Genomic DNA, 19733 nt, shown 5'->3' with positions numbered 1-19733 from the left:
CTAACATGCCCCTTGTTTCACTTTCACTCTGGCCAAGTTTAACAATAAATTTAGTAATGTTTATTCATTGCTCAAATTCAAGCTCCGAGATTGTCGCGACGGCACACAAAAACATGCAACAAAGGAATGAACTTCACTCAGCAAGATACTGCCACACGTCGACACGTACATAGCTGTGGGACACTGATATACCAAGCTTATGAAACCTTACCGAGATGTTTGTACAGTGCTTCCGCTCACGGTGACCAGTTCGCAAACTTAATTGTCAGACCTTGTATGCCGGTCCTTGCATAATAATGTTAGAATGCTCTAAAAAAGATTACATACCCTGGATCCTTTCTCGGCTAAACATCTCGGCACACAGCATCCGACACAAGCACTGCTATTATTGTCATCTCTTCTCGCAGGATACGAGCCTTTGTACTCGTATCCGTATTGGAATTGCTGCAAAGAAATAGAAAAAATGTTGAAATATACATAATATCCATTAAAATAAACGTATCGGAAATTAAGAACATGAACACTAAATAATACAGGAATGTGGCATATATACACAACAGAGTTCGTGTATTCACGTTTCGCCCAATGGCTTGTGATTAATGACCCAAACGCCATTTTAGGCGAAACGAGAATTCCTGTTTTATTTAATTTAAGCTGAATGGAAAATATTTCAAATGTGGGAAATTTGTGGAAACTTTGTAGCAGACTGTTTCTGTTCTACATGATGATCAACGTAAATATCAGCAAAACTGGAACACACCTACAAATCACATGAAAATACCGTCGAGAGAACACAGAAGAAATTTTTGAGGTATTTATATTATATAAAACATAAAAAGCCAGTACAATATAATGTGCCATATCAAAATTTGTTGCATGAATTTAATTTTAAAAGCCTTTGTAATAGGCGAAATATTCTGTATCACTTATACTTACATAAAACTGTAAACGGTATGTTAGACAATAGTTATTTCCTCAGTCAACTACAATTCAATACCAGAAAAAGTAATTTACGTGGGCGAAACTTACTGATTCCGAAAATTCCCAAAACTGAGAAATATAAAAGCAGCCCATTAAGTAGAATGTGTGATTTGTATAATACGCTTTCAATGAATAACCAGGCCTTAGATTTATCATTGCCATTCACATTATATAAAAAAATGATTGAAACAGAATTATGACAAAATACACTGTAATCATTCCGGTATCACTATTCTTCCATTATTCTCCATTGTATTCTACAATTCCGCATAAATCCTTCTTTCCGCATAAAAGAATACATCAAATTACCTTTGAAGCAATTAGCAGAGGAGCACAGAGCACAATAGATTACTGCGTATATACAAAAAACACCCATTATGATGTAATGGATGTAAAGGTTTTTCGCAGCGCCGAACTCAGTACTCAACATAGACTACTAGTAATGACGACCCGATTCAAACCACTACCTGCACCAATTAAGATAAACCTTACTAAACTTAAAATATCAACATTAGAAATCCAAAATAAAAGAAAGGAGTTTCAGAGGAAACTGAAAGAAAAACTTAGAGAAAAAGAACAAAACCATGGACAAGAATGGAATGTAGAAAGTAAATGGAAAGCAATGAAAGAAAGCCTCAATGAAGTTGCAACAGAAATATGTGGAATAGTAAAGATAACAAATAAAAAGAAGCAGACAAGATGGTGGAGCGATAATGTGAAAGAAAAAGTTGCAATTAAAAAGAAAGCATGGCTAAAATACTTAAAGACCAAAAGAATGGAGGATAAAGAAGCTTATATACAGGCAAGAGATACAGCAAAACGGATTGTGAGAACAGCGAAGAAGGAAACCTGGGAACAATTTGGAAAGGAAATAGAAGAAAATCATAAAAATAATCCAAGAAAATTTTGGCATGTGTTGAAAAATCTGAAAGGAAAACGAGGAAAGAAAATAAGGAATATCAAAAACAAGAATAATGAGGTGAAAACCAATATGAAGGAAATTTTATACACGTGGAATGAATATTATGCGGAAACCTTTAGAGAAGAAGAAGAGGAATTGTATGAGGAAAGACCCATGAGGGAAGAAAATGAGAACGTGGAAGCTGAGGAAGAAATCCAACTAAAAGAAGTACAAGAGGCAATTAAATCCTTAAAAACTGGTAAAGCACCCGGTTGGGATAATATACATCCAGAATTTATAAAATATGGAGGAAAGGAAATGGTAAAATGGATATGGGACTTATACAGACTAATATGGGCAACAGAGAAAATACCAAAAGATTGGGAACAGAATGTAATAATTCCTATACACAAAAAAGGAAGTACCCTCGATTGCTCAAACTATAGAGCAATATGCTTAGCGCCAGTGGCCCAGAAACTATATTCACACATTATAGAAAAAAGATTAAGGCAACAAGTGGAAGATAAATTGGAAGAAGAGCAAGCAGGTTTCAGGCCTCACCGTCAAACTCAAGATCTAATCTTCTCCCTGAGGAATGTAATAGAGAAGATACTAAGCAGAGGAGGGGAAATATTTACAGCTTTTATTGACTTAAAGTCTGCCTTCGACAGAGTACCAAGAGGACAAATATGGAAGGCCCTTCATCAGTTCCAAGTTACGTCAAAACTGACTAGAATAATTCAAAGTCTATATAAGAACGTTAAAGGAACGGTTAGAATAAATGGACAATCTTCCAAGGAATTTAACATGGGAAAAGGTGTAAAACAAGGTGATGGACTTAGTCCTCTTCTTTTCATATCATTCATGGATCAAATTATAAAGCAATGCAAAAGAAGAACAAGAAAATGTAAAATTGGAAATTATAAGATGAAACCGGTATGGGTACAAACATTAGTATACGCTGATGATATTGTTCTCCTAGCAAAAGATAGCAACAGCCTACAAAATGCTGTCCTAGAGTGGGGCCGAGCATTCAAAGAACGAAAGATGGAAATCAATGTTAGCAAGACGAAAGTCATGCACTTCACTAAACAAGAACCAGCAAGGATGCACATTCATTGGAATAATAAGACCTTAGAACAAGTAGAACAGTTTGAATATTTAGGAACCATACTAACTGCGGACGGGAAAATGGACTCTGAAATTAATCACAGAATTCAGAAAGCAAATAATCTGTACTATAATATTAGTAACACCATTATAGGTAAAAGGGAGATTAGTAAAGAAACAAAAATGAAAATATATAAAACAGCCTATCTCCCTACGCTATTATATGGATCAGAAAGCTGGATAATGCAAACTAAATTGGAGAGCAGACTTACTGCTACTGAAATGAAATTCTTAAGAAAAACTGTAGGAAAGACAAGAAGAGATATGATACGAAACACAACAATAAGAAGAGAATGCCTGAATCAGGAACCATTGATTGAAATCATCGAGAAGAGGGAATTAGGCTGGCTGGGACATCTTATTAGGATGGAGGAAGAGCGTAAACCGAAACAAATATTTGAGGCTCGACCAGAAGGAAAGAGAGGAAGGGGACGACCCAGGTTGAACTGGAACCAGTACATCTATGGACTGGCACAGAAGAGAGGGAAGACACCGGACGAAGTGAAAAGACTGGCACAGGATAGAACTTATTTTAAGAAGTGGCTGAAAGGACCCGACGCCTAAGTGGGCATAAGGGAGAAGAAGAAGAAGAAGAAGTATTCTACAATTATATATCTATAGGTATTTTATGTATGTAATTATTGCACAAGTCTTTGTTCTTGTATGGTGAAAGACAAGAGAAAGCGTCAGATTTTTTAATTTAATTATTGATTATGTTATTGATTAATTGTATTATCGGTGGATGTATGTTTATATATTTGCTAATTGTATTGTTTTCTTTGTATTGTTTTTCCTGCCGTCTGTAATTGGAGGTTCACTTCTGTTGAGGGCAGTAAATAAATAAATAAATATGAACAGAAAATGGGAGTGAAGTTTATGTATATAGAAAGTAATCTATTTACAAAATGGTAATATAATAGCTTTACAATAGGTTAAGTTTAGTCATATTGGCAGTTTAGTCAGTAGCATTATGTACACAAACAAATGTATGTGCGTACCGGGAAAGGAAACAAATACAATAACAATAACCAATCATAAGCGAGTTCTGCTTCGTACATGCACAATTCCAAAACTGTCGTATTTAACATAACGACATACTTGTGTGAAGAGTGTTTTCTGCTTCACTTTACCCTAAAAATGAGCATGAAACCGTTTGGTAGACATAAAGCCACCACAATTGAGAATACAAGTTCCAGATATTGAGACCGATATAAAGAGACTTGTGAGTAAAAAGCAACACGAGCCTTCTTGTTAAATATTGGAACACCATTCATTGTTCAGCATTATAATCTTCGTTTGTATTATCATTCAGTATTATTATTATTATTTCTCTTTGTGGATCTCCGGAAGATATTTAAATGGAGATCTGCGGTAAATAAAAGTAAAGAACCACTGAACTATTTTCCATCTACAGCAAGAACGAAGTAATTTTCATAAAACAGGCACGTTATAATAGAGAATGCATTTTAAAAAAACAACATGAATCGCATATTTTATTATAACACCATTAAGCCTTGTTTCCATGATTATGAAAAACTAAATATGCTGACCAAGGCAGTAATTTATTTTATTAAAAACATCAACTAAACGTAAAGTGTCAACCTTCTAGCAAGGTATTCTTTAGACACTGTATCAAGTACAAATGTAACAAGATACAAAAACAGGGCATTATATATACACAAACATTACTCCCTCCAGACTATTAGAAAGTTGTTTATATACCCTGTTTTTGTATCTTGTTACATTTGTACTTGATACAGTGTCTGAAGAATACCTTGCTAGATGGTTGAAACGTTACGCTTAGTTTATGTTTTTAATAAAATAAATTACTGCCTTGTCAGCATATTTAGTTTTTCGCATATTTTAATGTTTGCATTGAAACACAAACGTTGCAGTACAACATGTTATTGTATTTTATTTTCTTGTTGATATTGCTTTGTTGAATTGTCAGTTTATATGCTGTTTATAACAGTAATGATACCGTTAATAACTCTAAACGCAGAAGGTATACCCTAATGAGTAAGGATAACCAGAAGATATACCACTGTATAACCTCGACTACAGCCTTGTGCGTATGCAATTGGCCTTTGTGGAGGTTGTGGAAATGCCATCACTCCAAGAGGAGCTGCTCTTACGTGAAGAGATGATTACACTTCTCGGTGAACATCGCGAGGGAGTTTTTGTATGTCTGCGGCTGCAGAAGTCGTAAAACTTAAATGGATAAAGAGCACGTGCAATCTATAACCCACGCGGCATTGAAAACAACAATTGGACATGTCCACCTCTTTCCAGTATTACGCCAACAACGAAACGTGCAGGAAATGGGTTATAACGGGGTGGATATTTTGGTCGCTTACATAAAATTCTGAGAGGAAGCAAGGCCATGGCGCTGAAAATACTCCGATGTTAGAATATCCGAGCAGGAAGACTATGACGCCTACAGCACCGTTCCGCCCACGATACTAAGACTACCGTTGTCGTCCGAATCTGCGGCGTAGGTGGAGTTGGAGGGGAGAGGTGGAAGGTGCCGTAAGAGCTCGCTTCAACTCGATGTAGCCCTATACTTGGCGGCCGCATTGTACACTCAGAGTACTAAATGCATCGTTTGATGCACTGAAGTATCTTATATGGTTTCCGATTCACATTTGGGTACATTTTTGTATGTCGAAAAAGAAACACCAAAGTGTTCTGATTCAAGTGAGGATTTCTTTCAGTCGAGATGCACTTCAACGCACCCGTTGATGCATTTTGATGCACCAGAATGCATCCTTTATAAACTCTGTAGCTCAATCATCCAAAAAGATGCAGGAAGGTGCATCAAGGAACATCAGCTGTTGCGTTGAAGTGCATCTCGACTGAAAGAAATCCTCACTTGAATCAAATGATGCACTTTGGTGTTTCTTTCACGACATACAAAAATGAACCCAAATGCATCAAATGTGAATCTGATTCTTTGAAGAAGCCATAGAAACACACTTTAGTGCATCAATCGATGCATTCTTTGTGCATCAATCGATATGATGCACTTAGTTTTCTGTGTTCAGTGGCAAAGTGTACGGATGACCTAAAGATGGAATCACACGAAACTGAATTTCCAATAGGATTGCCCTACTTGGCGCTGAACTGGCTACCTGGGTGGAAATCATTGGCGCCGGAATGGCTGCTTGACTGGTTTTGAGGAATAGGCCATGCTCTAACAGCAATTGGCTTTCCTCGACTTGAATGTGTGGAACAGCCAATCAGAGCGAAGTTTGGCTATGTGAAGATAATCTGTGAGTTTGCCGAAGGAAAGTTTTTTGTCTGTGGTTTCCGAGTGTTGGTTGTTATTGTTCGCTTCCCGATAAAAGAATAAGTAACAAAGATTCGTGTTCAGTTCATTAATATTTAGGTATTTATGCAAAGCTATGAGATTTGTACGTGACGAATATGATTAGCCGATAATGAAAATCCTTTTATTACAAGTGTATTAAATGTTCAATGATACATTTAGTTAAACAAAACAATTCTTTTAGGAATGAATCCTGCTAATTCCATGAATGAATATGCATACTCGAGCTCATTAAAAAGCTTGTTCAGTACGCATTGATTACTATATTTTCTTTCGAGACAATTTCTAGTCCATACTTTTATTTTTTAATTTTTAATAACAGCAGTTCGTCCGTCTTTACAAATTGCCTGCTCTGCACAGTGTCTTTTGGGGACAAAAGTATACCGACAAGTACCGTAATAAGTATCGTGTGAGGCGAAAACTAGCAAATGGGTAGCCAGTCCAGCGCCAACTACGGCATTCCTACTTGAAGTCCAGTATCGTGTGATTAGGCCTTTAGTTGGCGCTGGACTGGTGGAAATGATGGCAGTCAGGTGGCTGCTTGATTGGTTTTGACGAATAGACCGTGTTCTAATTGCAACTGGCTTTCTCTGTAAGACTGGAACAGCGAATCAGAGCGAAAGTTTGGTCATGTGAAGATAATCTGTAAGTTTGCCAAAGAAAAGTTCTTTGTCTGCGCTTTCCGAGCGGTTGATTTTGTTCGCTGCTTGATGAAAGAAAATATAACAGAGATGATGAGCATTCCTGTTCATTAATATTTAGGAATTTATCCAAAGTGATGAGATTTGTACACTACAAATGAGATTAGCCGATAATGAAAATTCTTATTATTACCATGTATTAAATTTTGACATATTTAGTTGGAACAAAATATTTTTCTATGAATGAATCCTGCGAATCTCATGTATAAATATGCATACCCGAGTACATTGAGAACTTTTTCTTCTAATTTTAATTTTTAACAATATCAGTAGCTATTCGCATCTCCGACAAGTATCGTGTTAGGTGAAAACTAGCAGCTGAGCCACTACCACACACCTACTTCAAGTCCAGAAAATACAGCAGGAAAACTAGCTTCGTGTGATTTAGTCATTAAATTCAGTGCTACTACAACACATTATCGATAACACTGTATGCAGAAAAAATGTACAAAATAAGAAAATACATCTTACATATCCATTTTGCGTAAAAATACGTGAAAAGCATTTCGGTGTTTGGTTGGCGTCTGCCATCTGCTCTCTTAGGCCAGCCGCACGACGGATCCGACACGAAACGACGGGTATCGTCACTCTTATCGCAAACCTTCGGTTGTCTGCAAGCTATTGTTGCCAAATGTATGTTTCGTGCGAACATCGTGATTGACCGTGCTGTTCCCTTGGCCATCTGAAATACCCAGCCCCTGTGTGTCGGTTGGACTCCCCGCCCGTTCGCTGTGAATGTGACAACCAAGTATTTAAATTCCCCTCGCAAAGGAAACGGCGAGATCTGGCTAGTAGAGAACATAGAACGTGCTGTCTCCAGAGCTTCTCTTAGTGGATGGAAGCACTCACGTGATGGCTTCCAAGATCTTCCAGCAGACGACACACTACTCTCCCAAATGAACGAGGAGCTCTGGCTGGCGGAGAGGAAAGCACGTGCTGTCTCCAGCGCTCATCTTACTGGGTGGAAGCCTTCACGTGATGGCTGCCAAGGTCTTCCAGCAGACGAAAGACTACTCTCCCAAAGTGAACGAGGAGCTCTGGCGGGCAAAGAACGAAGCACGTGCTGTCACCAGCGCTCTTCTTGGTGGATGGAAGAACTCACGTGATGGTTGCCAAGTTCTTCCAGCAGACGACACACTACTCTCCCAAAGTGAACGAGGAGGTCTGGCTGGCAGAGAACAAAGCACGTGCTGTCTTCAGTGATCCTCTTGGTGTGTGGAAGCACTCACGTGATGGCTGGCAAGGTCTTCCAGCAGACGACAGACTACTCTCCCAAAGTGAAGGAGGAACTCTGACTGGAAGAGAACGAAGCACGTGCTGTCTTCAGTGCTCCTCTTGGTGGGTGGAAGCACTCACGTGATGGCTGGCAAGGTCTTCCAGCAGACGACAGACTACTCTCCCAAAGTGAACGAGGAACTCTGACTGGAAGAGAACGAAGCACGTGCTGTCTTCAGTGCTCCTCTTGGTGGGTGGAAGCACTCACGTGATGGCTGGCAAGGTCTTCCAGCAGACGACAGACTACTCTCCCAAAGTGAAGGAAGAACTCTGACTGGAAGAGAACGAAGCACGTGCTGTCTTCAGTGCTCCTCTTGGTGGGTGGAAGCACTCACGTGATGGCTGGCAAGGTCTTCCAGCAGACGAGACACTACTCCCCCAAAGTGAACGAGGAGCTCTGACTGGCAGACAACAAAGCACGTGATGCCTCCAACACTTCTATTAGTGGATGGAAGCACTCACGTGATATTTGTCAAGGTCTTCCAGCAGACGACAACTACTCTCCCAAAGGAAACGGCGAGCAGTGGTTGGCGGAGAGGAAAGCACGTGCTGTCTCCAGCGCTACTCTTGGTGGGTGGAAGCACTCACGTGATGGCTGGCAAGGTCTTCCAGCAGACGAGACACTACTCCCCCAAAGTGAACGAGGAGCTCTGGCTGGCAGAGAACAAAGCACGTGCTGTCTCCAGCGCTCCTCTTGGTGGGTGGAAGCACTCACGTGATGGCTGCCAAGGTCTTCCAGCAGACGACAGACTACTCTCCCAAAGTGAACGAGGAGCTCTGGCTGGCAGAGAACAAAGCACGTGCTGTCTCCAGCGCTCCTCTTACTGGGTGGAAGCCCTCACGTGATGGCTGCCAAGGTCTTTCAGCAGACGACAGACTACTCTCCCAAAGTGAACGAGGAGCTCTGGCTGGCAGAGAACAAAGCACGTGCTGTCTCCAGCGCTCCTCTTACTGGGTGGAAGCCCTCACGTGATGGCTGCCAAGGTCTTCCAGCAGACGACAGACTACTCTCCCAAAGTGAACGAGGATCTCTGACTGGAAGAGAACGAAGCACGTGCTGTCTCCAGCGCTCCTCTTGGTGGGTGGAAGCACTCACGTGATGGCTGGCAAGGTCTTCCAGCAGACGACAGACTACTCTCCCAAAGTGAACGAGGAGCTCTGGCTGGCAGAGAACAAAGCACGTGCTGTCTCCAGCGCTCCTCTTACTGGGTGGAAGCCCACACGTGATGGCTGCCAAGGTCTTCCAGCAGACGACAGACTACTCTCCCAAAGTGAACGAGGAACTCTGACTGGAAGAGAACGAAGCACGTGCTGTCTCCAGCGCTCCTCTTGGTGGGTGGAAGCACTCACGTGATGTTTGTCAAGGTCTTCCAGCAGACGACAACTACTCTCCTAAAGGGAAAGGCGAGCACTCGTTGGCGGAGAGGAAAGGACATGGTGTCTTCAGCGCTACCTTTTGATGGGTGGAATAATTCACGTGATGTCTGCTAAGGTCTTCTAGCAGACGACACACTACTCTCCCAAAGTGAACGAGGAGCTCTGGCTGGCAGAGAACAAAGCACGTGCTGTCTTCAGTGCTCCTCTTGGTGTGTGGAAGCACTCACGTGATGGCTGGCAAGGTCTTCCAGCAGAGGACAGACTACTCTCCCAAAGTGAACGAGGAACTCTGACTGGAAGAGAACAAACAAAGCACGTGCTGTCTTCAGTGATCCTCTTGGTGTGTGGAAGCACTCACGTGATGGCTGGCAAGGTCTTCCAGCAGAGGACAGACTACTCTCCCAAAGTGAACGAGAAACTCTGACTGGAAGAGAACAAAGCACGTGCTGTCTTCAGTGAACCTCTTGGTGTGTGGAAGCACTCACGTGATGGCTGGCAAGGTCTTCCAGCAGACGACAGACTACTCTCCCAAAGTGAAGGAAGAACTCTGACTGGAAGAGAACGAAGCACGTGCTGTCTTCAGTGCTCCTCTTGGTGGGTGGAAGCACTCACGTGATGGCTGGCAAGGTCTTCCAGCAGACGAGACACTACTCCCCCAAAGTGAACGAGGAGCTCTGACTGGCAGAGAACAAAGCACGTGATGCCTCCAACACTTCTATTAGTGGATGGAAGCACTCACGTGATATTTGTCAAGGTCTTCCAGCAGACGACAACTACTCTCCCAAAGGAAACGGCGAGCACTGGTTGGCGGAGAGGAAAGCACGTGCTGTCTCCAGCGCTACTCTTGGTGGGTGGAAGCACTCACGTGATGGCTGGCAAGGTCTTCCAGCAGACGAGACACTACTCCCCCAAAGTGAACGAGGAGCTCTGGCTGGCAGAGAACAAAGCACGTGCTGTCTCCAGCGCTCCTCTTGGTGGGTGGAAGCACTCACGTGATGGCTGCCAAGGTCTTCCAGCAGACGACAGACTACTCTCCCAAAGTGAACGAGGAGCTCTGGCTGGCAGAGAACAAAGCACGTGCTGTCTCCAGCGCTCCTCTTACTGGGTGGAAGCCCTCACGTGATGGCTGCCAAGGTCTTTCAGCAGACGACAGACTACTCTCCCAAAGTGAACGAGGAGCTCTGGCTGGCAGAGAACAAAGCACGTGCTGTCTCCAGCGCTCCTCTTACTGGGTGGAAGCCCTCACGTGATGGCTGCCAAGGTCTTCCAGCAGACGACAGACTACTCTCCCAAAGTGAACGAGGATCTCTGACTGGAAGAGAACGAAGCACGTGCTGTCTCCAGCGCTCCTCTTGGTGGGTGGAAGCACTCACGTGATGTTTGTCAAGGTCTTCCAGCAGACGACAACTACTCTCCTAAAGGGAAAGGCGAGCACTCGTTGGCGGAGAGGAAAGGACATGGTGTCTTCAGCGCTACCTTTTGATGGGTGGAATAATTCACGTGATGTCTGCTAAGGTCTTCTAGCAGACGACACACTACTCTCCCAAAGTGAACTAGGAGCTCTGGCTGGCAGAGAACAAAGCACGTGCTGTCTTCAGTGCTCCTCTTGGTGTGTGGAAGCACTCACGTGATGGCTGGCAAGGTCTTCCAGCAGACGAGACACTACTCCCCCAAAGTGAACGAGGAGTTCTGACTGGAAGAGAACAAAGCACGTGCTGTCTCCAGCGCGCCTCTTGTTGGATGGAAGTTCTCACGTGATGGATTCCAAGGTCTTCCAGCAGACGACACACTAGTCTCCCAAAGTGAACGAGGAGGTCTGTCTGGCAGAGAACGAAGCCTGTGCTGTCTCCAGTAGGGATTGACAGATCTGGATCCTCGCGGATCCAGTTGGTTCCGGATCCTAAAATTTTTCGGATCCAGATCCAGAACTTTCGGATCCGGATCCGGAATTTTCAAATCCTGTTGCCTGTTTTAGGGGGCAACCCCCCGTCAAATGTCAAGATGAAGACAAATTGACGCGGGGATCTGACCCCTGTGTGCCACTCCGATTTCCATGAAATTTGGCAGGCGTATGGGGGGGCCCAAAGGAACAAGTACGTGTTTTTGTGTTTCAGCTAAAAACGATTTTAGGGGGCAAACACCCCCACCCTCAAATGTCAAGATGAGGAGAAATTGAAGTGGGGATCTGACCCCGAAACCACGTAAATATGGCATAGGAAGAAACAGGGGGCATAGGGCCCCTCTATACACCTGCCAAATTTCATGGAAATCGGAGGTGGGGGACAGGGGTCAGATCCCCACATCAATTTGTCATCATCTTGACATTTGAGGGGGTTTGCCCCCTAAAACCGTTTTTAGCTGAAACTAAAAAAAAAAAAAACACGTATTTCTTCCTTTGGGCCCCTCTATACACCTGCCAAGTTTCATGGAAATCGGAGGGGGATTGTTGTTATTTGTTTAACATAAAATGTCAGAGGTGATTTTGTAAATGCCATTGAAACGAATATGTTATGTATTCATTCGAATGTGTTGGAAATGGAAACACACATAAATGTGAGACATTCCATTCCAGGATGAAACCTTTAACACATTTAACAAGATAGAAATGTTATACAAATATTATACAAATGTTATACAGTTACAGTTTTACAAATTTAAAAAAAAACTTATAATATATGCAGTGTTATATAATTACAAAGTGTAAGACAAACAAGAGAGGTTATCTAAGCGTATCGTACCCAAGGTATTGGGTAGGATGTATAAAGTCTTAGCATAGCAGGTATCAGAGAAAGGAATGCTGAATAAGTAATCAGGCAAAGGTCGGGTGATTGACTTGGAAGTCGTATGTGGCATGAGTGTTGGAATTGTCAGGAGATGTGATCAGTTGGCGAGAATAGGAGAGAGAGTAAGGACTACGGATTGTGAGAGAGGAGCAAAGTGGGGAACGACTATTGGACGATGGTGTGTGACAAGAGACAAGTGATAGTTGAGAGGACAAGCTAGGAACAATCTCCATATATTTGTAAGGCAAGTAATATCCTTTCCTTAACCAATCCATATCGGTTCAGTCATGGAGAGTATGAAAACCCATATCTAATCTAAGCTAATTTCTATCGCCATTCCTTTAAAAGGTAACCTCTCGCATTTATCACATTTAGGCCACGCGAGTGATAACCATCTGAGAGATGAATGAGGAATAGCTACATCACCCAATTAAATCTAGAGGTTCTTGGTTCGATCCCAAACGCAGCATGGGAGTTGCGTTACGTGGTGGAGGTGCGGGGCATGCTTATGCACGGACTTCGCTACGTCATCATGTAGTATTGGAACTCAGATGTGTAGCGTAAGCCTCTCAATGAATACGCGCACGAGCAGATTGTCAAGTTAGCATAACAAACTCACGTGCCAGTGTTTACCTTTTATATGCTTTACGCAGACATGTATTTTTTCTTCTCTTTGTTTCTATCGGGACTCGTGATACATCTATATTTTCAGGACCTATATTATTCCATTTACATATATTCTGGGTAATGGTATGTTATTACAATATTTTTAGTACACTATATTTTATAATAAAAAAAAATCTCTCCATAGAAAGGATCGATATGGAATACAACTTTAAATCTTTCATCTTTAGGTGAAAATCAAAGGATTTTCTTTAGGGGGTAGAGGAGCGTATCGTACCCAAGGTATTGGGTAGGATGTATAAAGTCTTAGCATAGCAGGTATCAGAGAAAGGAATGCTGAATAAGTAATCAGGCAAAGGTCGGGTGATTGACTTGGAAGTCGTATGTGGCATGAGTGTTGGAATTGTCAGGAGATGTGATCAGTTGGCGAGAATAGGAGAGAGAGTAAGGACTACGGATTGTGAGAGAGGAGCAAAGTGGGGAACGACTATTGGACGATGGTGTGTGACAAGAGACAAGTGATAGTTGAGAGGACAAGCTAGGAACAATCTCCATATATTTGTAAGATGTAAAATTTATTTAGTGCATCAGAGTACTGAAAAGGAAGTTACGTACAGGGTAGAAGGTATGTTCTCACTCATTCACTCCTGACTGTTCCTGTTCTTCAGTCTCATCATCACCATTTACATTCTCATCGCCGCTACCGTGTTCCGAAGCGTAGTACTTCTTCAATCTCTGGACCGAAATTGAGTCGACGACTGTCTGTCCTCGTTTTGTCTTATATTCCACTTTGTACACATCCGTGAATACAATAATATTAATTATTATTATTTTTGCGCGTTACTGTACTTGTTGTTCATTATTATGAAACCTCGAAGTCTACGTGTTATAACTAATGATTTTAGTGTGGTAATAACTAGTTTTACACTTCCGTGCAATTATTAAGGGCTAAACAATAATATTTCACATAATTTTAGTGTTTGTTAGTTTAAAAATATATTTGCAAGATGTAAAATTTATTTAGTGCATCAGAGTACTGAAAAGGAAGTTACGTACAGGGTAGAAGGTATGTTCTCACTCATTCACTCCTGACTGTTCCTGTTCTTCAGTCTCATCATCACCATTTACATTCTCATCGCCGCTACCGTGTTCCGAAGCGTAGTACTTCTTCAATCTCTGGACCGAAATTGAGTCGACGACTGTCTGTCCCCGTTTTGTCTTATATTCCACTTTGTAAACATTGGGATTTTCTTTTGCTATAATTTTACAAGGTCCTTTATATACTCCCGAAAAGCATTTAGCGGTGTGTACACGATGACTGCCATCGTATACTAGAACCAATTCTCCTGGCGTAAATTCAATGGACTGATGACGTTTATCGTAGTACTTTTTTGCTTGTCGGTGGCGTTTCTGTAAAGACTCATAAGCTGCTGCTCGTGCTTTTTCGAGAATCTTGAATCTCGTCTCGTTGTTTACATTCACACTGGGCGTTAAATGTAGTCCGCTCTCCCAGACTAATCTAGGCGTAAATCCATGAAGAAGAAAAAATGGACTGTTCTTCAAATTCTCCTGGTAATTAACATTGTACGACCACACGGCCGATTGCAAGTATAAAAGCCAATCTGTGTGTTTTGAGTTCACGAAGTTTTTCATAAGTCCCTGTAAAATAGCATGTGATCGTTCCAATAATCCAATTAAATTGTGATTAGCTGCTGGAGCGAATTTAAGATGGATTCCACATTTCTCCGATAGTTCTTTAAATAAACTTGCTGTGAATGAAGTACCTCTGTCCGTATCTATACGAGAAGGACAACCAAAGCGTAGAATTACATTTTCAAAAAGGAAGTTAGCTGCTGTCTCACTTGAAGTATCTGCTACTGATTGAGCAATTAAAAATCGAGTACCATGATCGATTGCACTTAGTATGTATTTATGGCGGAGCAAACCACTTGGTGGATACGGTCCGCTAAAATCTAAAGCGATTCTATCGAATGGTTTCTGTGAGTTGAACGTTAAAAGTTCTCCATATGGCGCTCCTTTTATGCGCTTATTCTGCTGACAAATTACACACTCCTTGACCATTTTCTGAATATGGTTCTTCATAAATGGAAAGTAAATCCTATCTAGTGCATTTTTGTATGTTTTAGTGAAGCCGTAATGCGCTCCTCCAGCTGGTAAACTATGCAATGTCTCAATGACAGTGTTGCGAAGTGACTTCGGTATGCATAATAATTTCTTAGTCGTAGCTCCCAGTTTATGTTGTCTATAAAGAAGTCCATTGTCCATAATATAATAACAAGCTTGCCTCTGCAGGGAGGGGTTGGGTGGGTTGTTGCCCCCCTCGTCTTCTTTTCCTTCCAAAATATTAATGATATTTCCAAAAAAAGAATCCTCTCGTTGGTGTATAGCAACATCAATTGTCTCATCTAACAATAACAATGTACGTGGCTCTGGAAGCTCCTCGTCTTCTCCCTGTGGATCATGTTCTGTTTCTCTGCTGATAGCATCCGCCATATTTTGTGTAGTTTTGCAGTGAATTGGCGTAAAATCGAACTCGGCCATCAACGTGTACCATCTAAATAATTTGTTTGAAAGTTGCGTTGAGGAGCGAATGAATGTGATTGCTTGATTGTCGGTAAATAATTCGAAATGTCTCCCAAGTAAAAAGAATCTGAATGACTTAAATGCGTATATTATTGCCAACAATTCTTGCTCGATGGTTGAAAGTCGAGTTTCATGGTCTTTTAAAACTCTACTGCAATAGGAAATAGGCTGAAAATCACCGTTCGCATTCGGTTGTAAAATCACCGCGCCAATAGCCTTACTGCTTGCATCCGTATATACCCTTACTTCCTTTGATGGATCATATGCCATTAATACAGGAGCTGTAAGTAAAGCCTCTTTCAACCTCTCAAACGCAGTTTGCTGTTCTTCCCCCCAGAGAAATTTCTTCTTTTTTCCTATTAATTTTTGCAAGGGAAGTGCCATCTCGGAATATGATTTTAAAAACTTCCTGACATAAGATGTTAATCCGAGAAATGTGCGAACTTGTTTCACAGTTGTCGGTGTCTTATATTTCTTGATAGAATCAATGATTTTGTCATTGATCCGATAGCCAAATTTTGAAATTTTATGTCCTAAAGCAATAATCTCAGTGTATCCGAAGTGACATTTTTCTATTGCAAGCTTCAATCCCGCGGCCTGTAAACATTGTAACATTTTCTCCAGAGTTACGAGCATTTCTTCAAAGGTATTTCCGAAGCAAAATAAATCGTCCACATAATGCGCAAAGTGATTGGGATCTAAATTTGAGCAAGCAAGGTGAATGCAACGGGTCATCGCACTTGATGAACTGACGTGGCCCTGTGGCACGACGTTCATTTGATACTGTGACATTCCTGGTATTGTAAATGCTGTATATTTCTTACTGTCCTCGGTGAGAGGAATATTAAAGAATCCGCTCTTCAAGTCTGCCGTACAGTAGTATTTCTTGCCCCCCATATTGTATAATATTTCATTGATGTTATTCACACCCAGAGCGTCAAATACAGACGATACATTCAATCTGCGATAATCCTGGCATAATCTATAACCCCCCTTTGCCTTCTTTACAAGGATAACTGGAGAGTTAAAGGGTGATTTTGTAGGAGAAATAACACCTTGCTTTAATAAAGTCTCAATCTGATCTTTAATTTCATCACGAAGGTGAACTGGAATCGGGTAGGATTTTAAGTGAAATTCTGTGTCATCTTTTAGTTGAATTCTATGTTTATAATTCGTCGCTCTACCTATATCATCCTTTGACCACGCAAAAACATGTGGATATTTCATTAAAACAGCTAAAAGTTGCTCCTTTTGCTGGGGTTCTAAATTCGGATTCACATCAAACCGACTAGGGTCCGCCCGTGCGTCACTGACGTTCCCTGACTCTTCCGTCGCGAAAACCTGTGCCTGTTCACCAATTTCATCCTTATTCTCATCATTATTGTTACTCATGATTGGCCTATCCCATGTTTCAGCTTTCCCGATAATAGTGCCTTTCTTAATTGTAACATTATAATTTAAAGGATTTGTGATCCAAATGAGATTCGAATCCGGATTAATAATTGCTCTGGCAACCATCAATCCAGTTTTCTCTTGAAACTGTAGGTCCGGTTCCAAGAGTGTCCTATCTTTGTCATATGAATTAGCCAATTTCAGTGGAACGCACAAATGTGTCCTGGGTTTCACTTTTATCTTTTTAGCAGCTACATATTCTGGTTGCAAAACATGCTGTAATAAATGGGAAACTTTGATTGACACGTCAAAAGCTTTCTTATTCTCATTTTTAATTTGGTTTCTTGGAGGTGTACCGAATCTATGCAATATAAGCTTATTTTCCTCAAAATCTAACTTAGCCTTTTGTCCCTTCAAGAAATCATTTCCTAATATGGTAACTTGATTAAAATCCTTAACGATTCTAAATGGATGAACAAATGTTTGGTTATGTATAGAAAATGGTAGCAACACAATTTCCTTAACCGTCAGTTGACTATTAGTGACCCCTCTAATCGCAGTATTTATATTAAATCGCTTGGCATTGACTGGTATGTTCTTATCTCCAGTTACCGAAATTTGACTTCCACTATCCAGGATGAACTGTCGAATTTCCCCATCTACTTTCACATTGATGTAAATCAGATCTTCAGAAGGAAAAGTAGAGACCGTTAGAGTTTTTCCCGAAGGTCCTACACCTAGGTCCCCGTCATATGCAGGTCTTACTCGTTTGAAATTGCTTCTGTTCTGACGAAAAATAGAATGATTTGTATTTACAACCTGATTAGTATGGTTATTTGGATCATCGTGCCCCTGTTGTTGCTCCAAAAATGTTCGCGGCGATGAAGATGAAAAATGCGAACGCTGAAATCGAGGGTTACCGCCATTGCGCCATCGCCCTCTATGCGAGCTTTGCGACTGTGTGTCGAGATTATTATTGTGGTTGTTATGCCAAGTATTTCTATTCTGAGCTCTATGATTACTATTATGATAATAGGTTCTCCTATTGTTTCTATCTCTATGTTCATTTTCTCTAACTGTATATGAGAATAATGACTCAGTGAATGAATGTTTTTTCCGATGTTCTGCAAGTGCATTTACTTTAGCCTCAAGATTCTGAAATTGCGAAACTAAATCTGACTCATGAGATTGGAGTCCCGTGTTCGACTGTAATTGATCAAGGTCTTGTTGCAGTGCATTTAATCTTTCCTCGATCTCCCGATTAGCCTGAGAATAACTTATGTCAACATGACCATTGACCGTGCGCTGCAACGTGATAGCTTGCTGAGTCGGCATGTAGGCTCGACTCGATTCAGAACACGACAGAGCTTTCATTGTCTCACATTCAGTTTCTAGAATTTTACGTCTTTTCACAAGATATTTGAATTGTTCAACATGTTTCAGGTCTCGTAACATTTCATGCACTGAATCATATTCCCTGTTATAAACTTCTTTCATAAAATTAGGTTGTAAACCCCCGCTTATTTGCTTAATTTGCTCACTAATGTCCATGGCAGGATCTAATTTTAATAACAATAACTGTTTTTCTCTCACATATTTTGAAACAGGTTCATTTTCCTGATGGAAGCGTAATTTGATTTGTTCTTCTAATTGAAAAGTATCCCCCGGTTCCGTAAATTCTTCCACAATTTTAGTTTTTAAAGTTACAAAATCTATATCCTGTGCTTCCTGAGTTCGACTCCAAGTATTGAACCATTCCAATGCTGAATCAGCCAAAAATGCCGGTAGCAATTGCCTTTTCTTTAAGTCATTCCACTCATTAAGAATAGCTAAACTTTCAAATTTGTCAATGAATTTTAATACATCCTCGTGAATGTTACCTTGAAACTGGATAGTTTCGAGAATGTTGGGGTGGATAAATCTAGATTGCGCCATGATTCTATGATTAGCCTATGCGCAGGAAAAATTCTTGATTAGCTTCAAATTAGCACTAAGTTGCTTGTTTTCTTTTCTCATCCCCCCGTGGCTTTGACAGGACATTATCAGCAATCCAATTGTTTACTCTCCCGGAAATTTGATAAGTTAGGTTCAACAATCGCGTAACAGAGTGACGACAGTACCGAACACATCTTTAAAATATTTAACCAACCTTTATGCAACATCCTAATGTTAATTCTCATCTTTTCACAAGCCAATCGCCGAATAACCTAGTTAAAACTCTACTCTTATTTATTTGCGCCTTACCGCGTAGCATATTGCTAGGCCTACCTTTTGCTTTCTTTTCTTGATCTTTGGTAACAATTGATAATTAACACAACGTGAAGCGCTAACAAGTGAAAATTCCGGCGCCATATCGCACGTACGTAATTTGAAAAGCTAGAAGGCTCTATTATTTTCATCATATTTCGGGATGAAATAGATGAAAATCGCAGTATTTCACGTACTGCAGTGTTTTCGCATCGCATTTGCAAAAAAATGGATGAGAAGCCCTAAGCAGCCTCCACCACGTAACGCAACTCCCATGCTGCGTTTGGGATCGAACCAAGAACCTCTAGATTTAATTGGGTGATGTAGCTATTCCTCATTCATCTCTCAGA

The 19733-nt window shown here is 41.0% G+C and overlaps 1 protein-coding gene across 1 annotated transcript in view; it reads right to left on the bottom strand.

The window, feature by feature from the left end:
- The window catches only part of Col4a1 (Collagen type IV alpha 1), a 312472-nt gene that overhangs the window by 159463 nt on the left and 133276 nt on the right, over positions 1-19733 (bottom strand). The window contains exon 3 of the mRNA XM_083112536.1: positions 328-444. Coding sequence (XP_082968662.1) covers positions 328-444 — 117 coding nt within the window. The remainder of the gene's footprint in view (positions 1-327; positions 445-19733) is intronic.

Source organism: Lepisma saccharinum, chromosome 26 (genome assembly GCF_977018435.1).
Source record: "Lepisma saccharinum chromosome 26, izLepSacc3.1, whole genome shotgun sequence".
NCBI lineage: Eukaryota > Metazoa > Arthropoda > Insecta > Zygentoma > Lepismatidae > Lepisma > Lepisma saccharinum.
The sequence above is the reverse complement of the archived record's forward strand: the minus strand, read 5'-3'. Positions and strand labels throughout refer to the sequence as shown.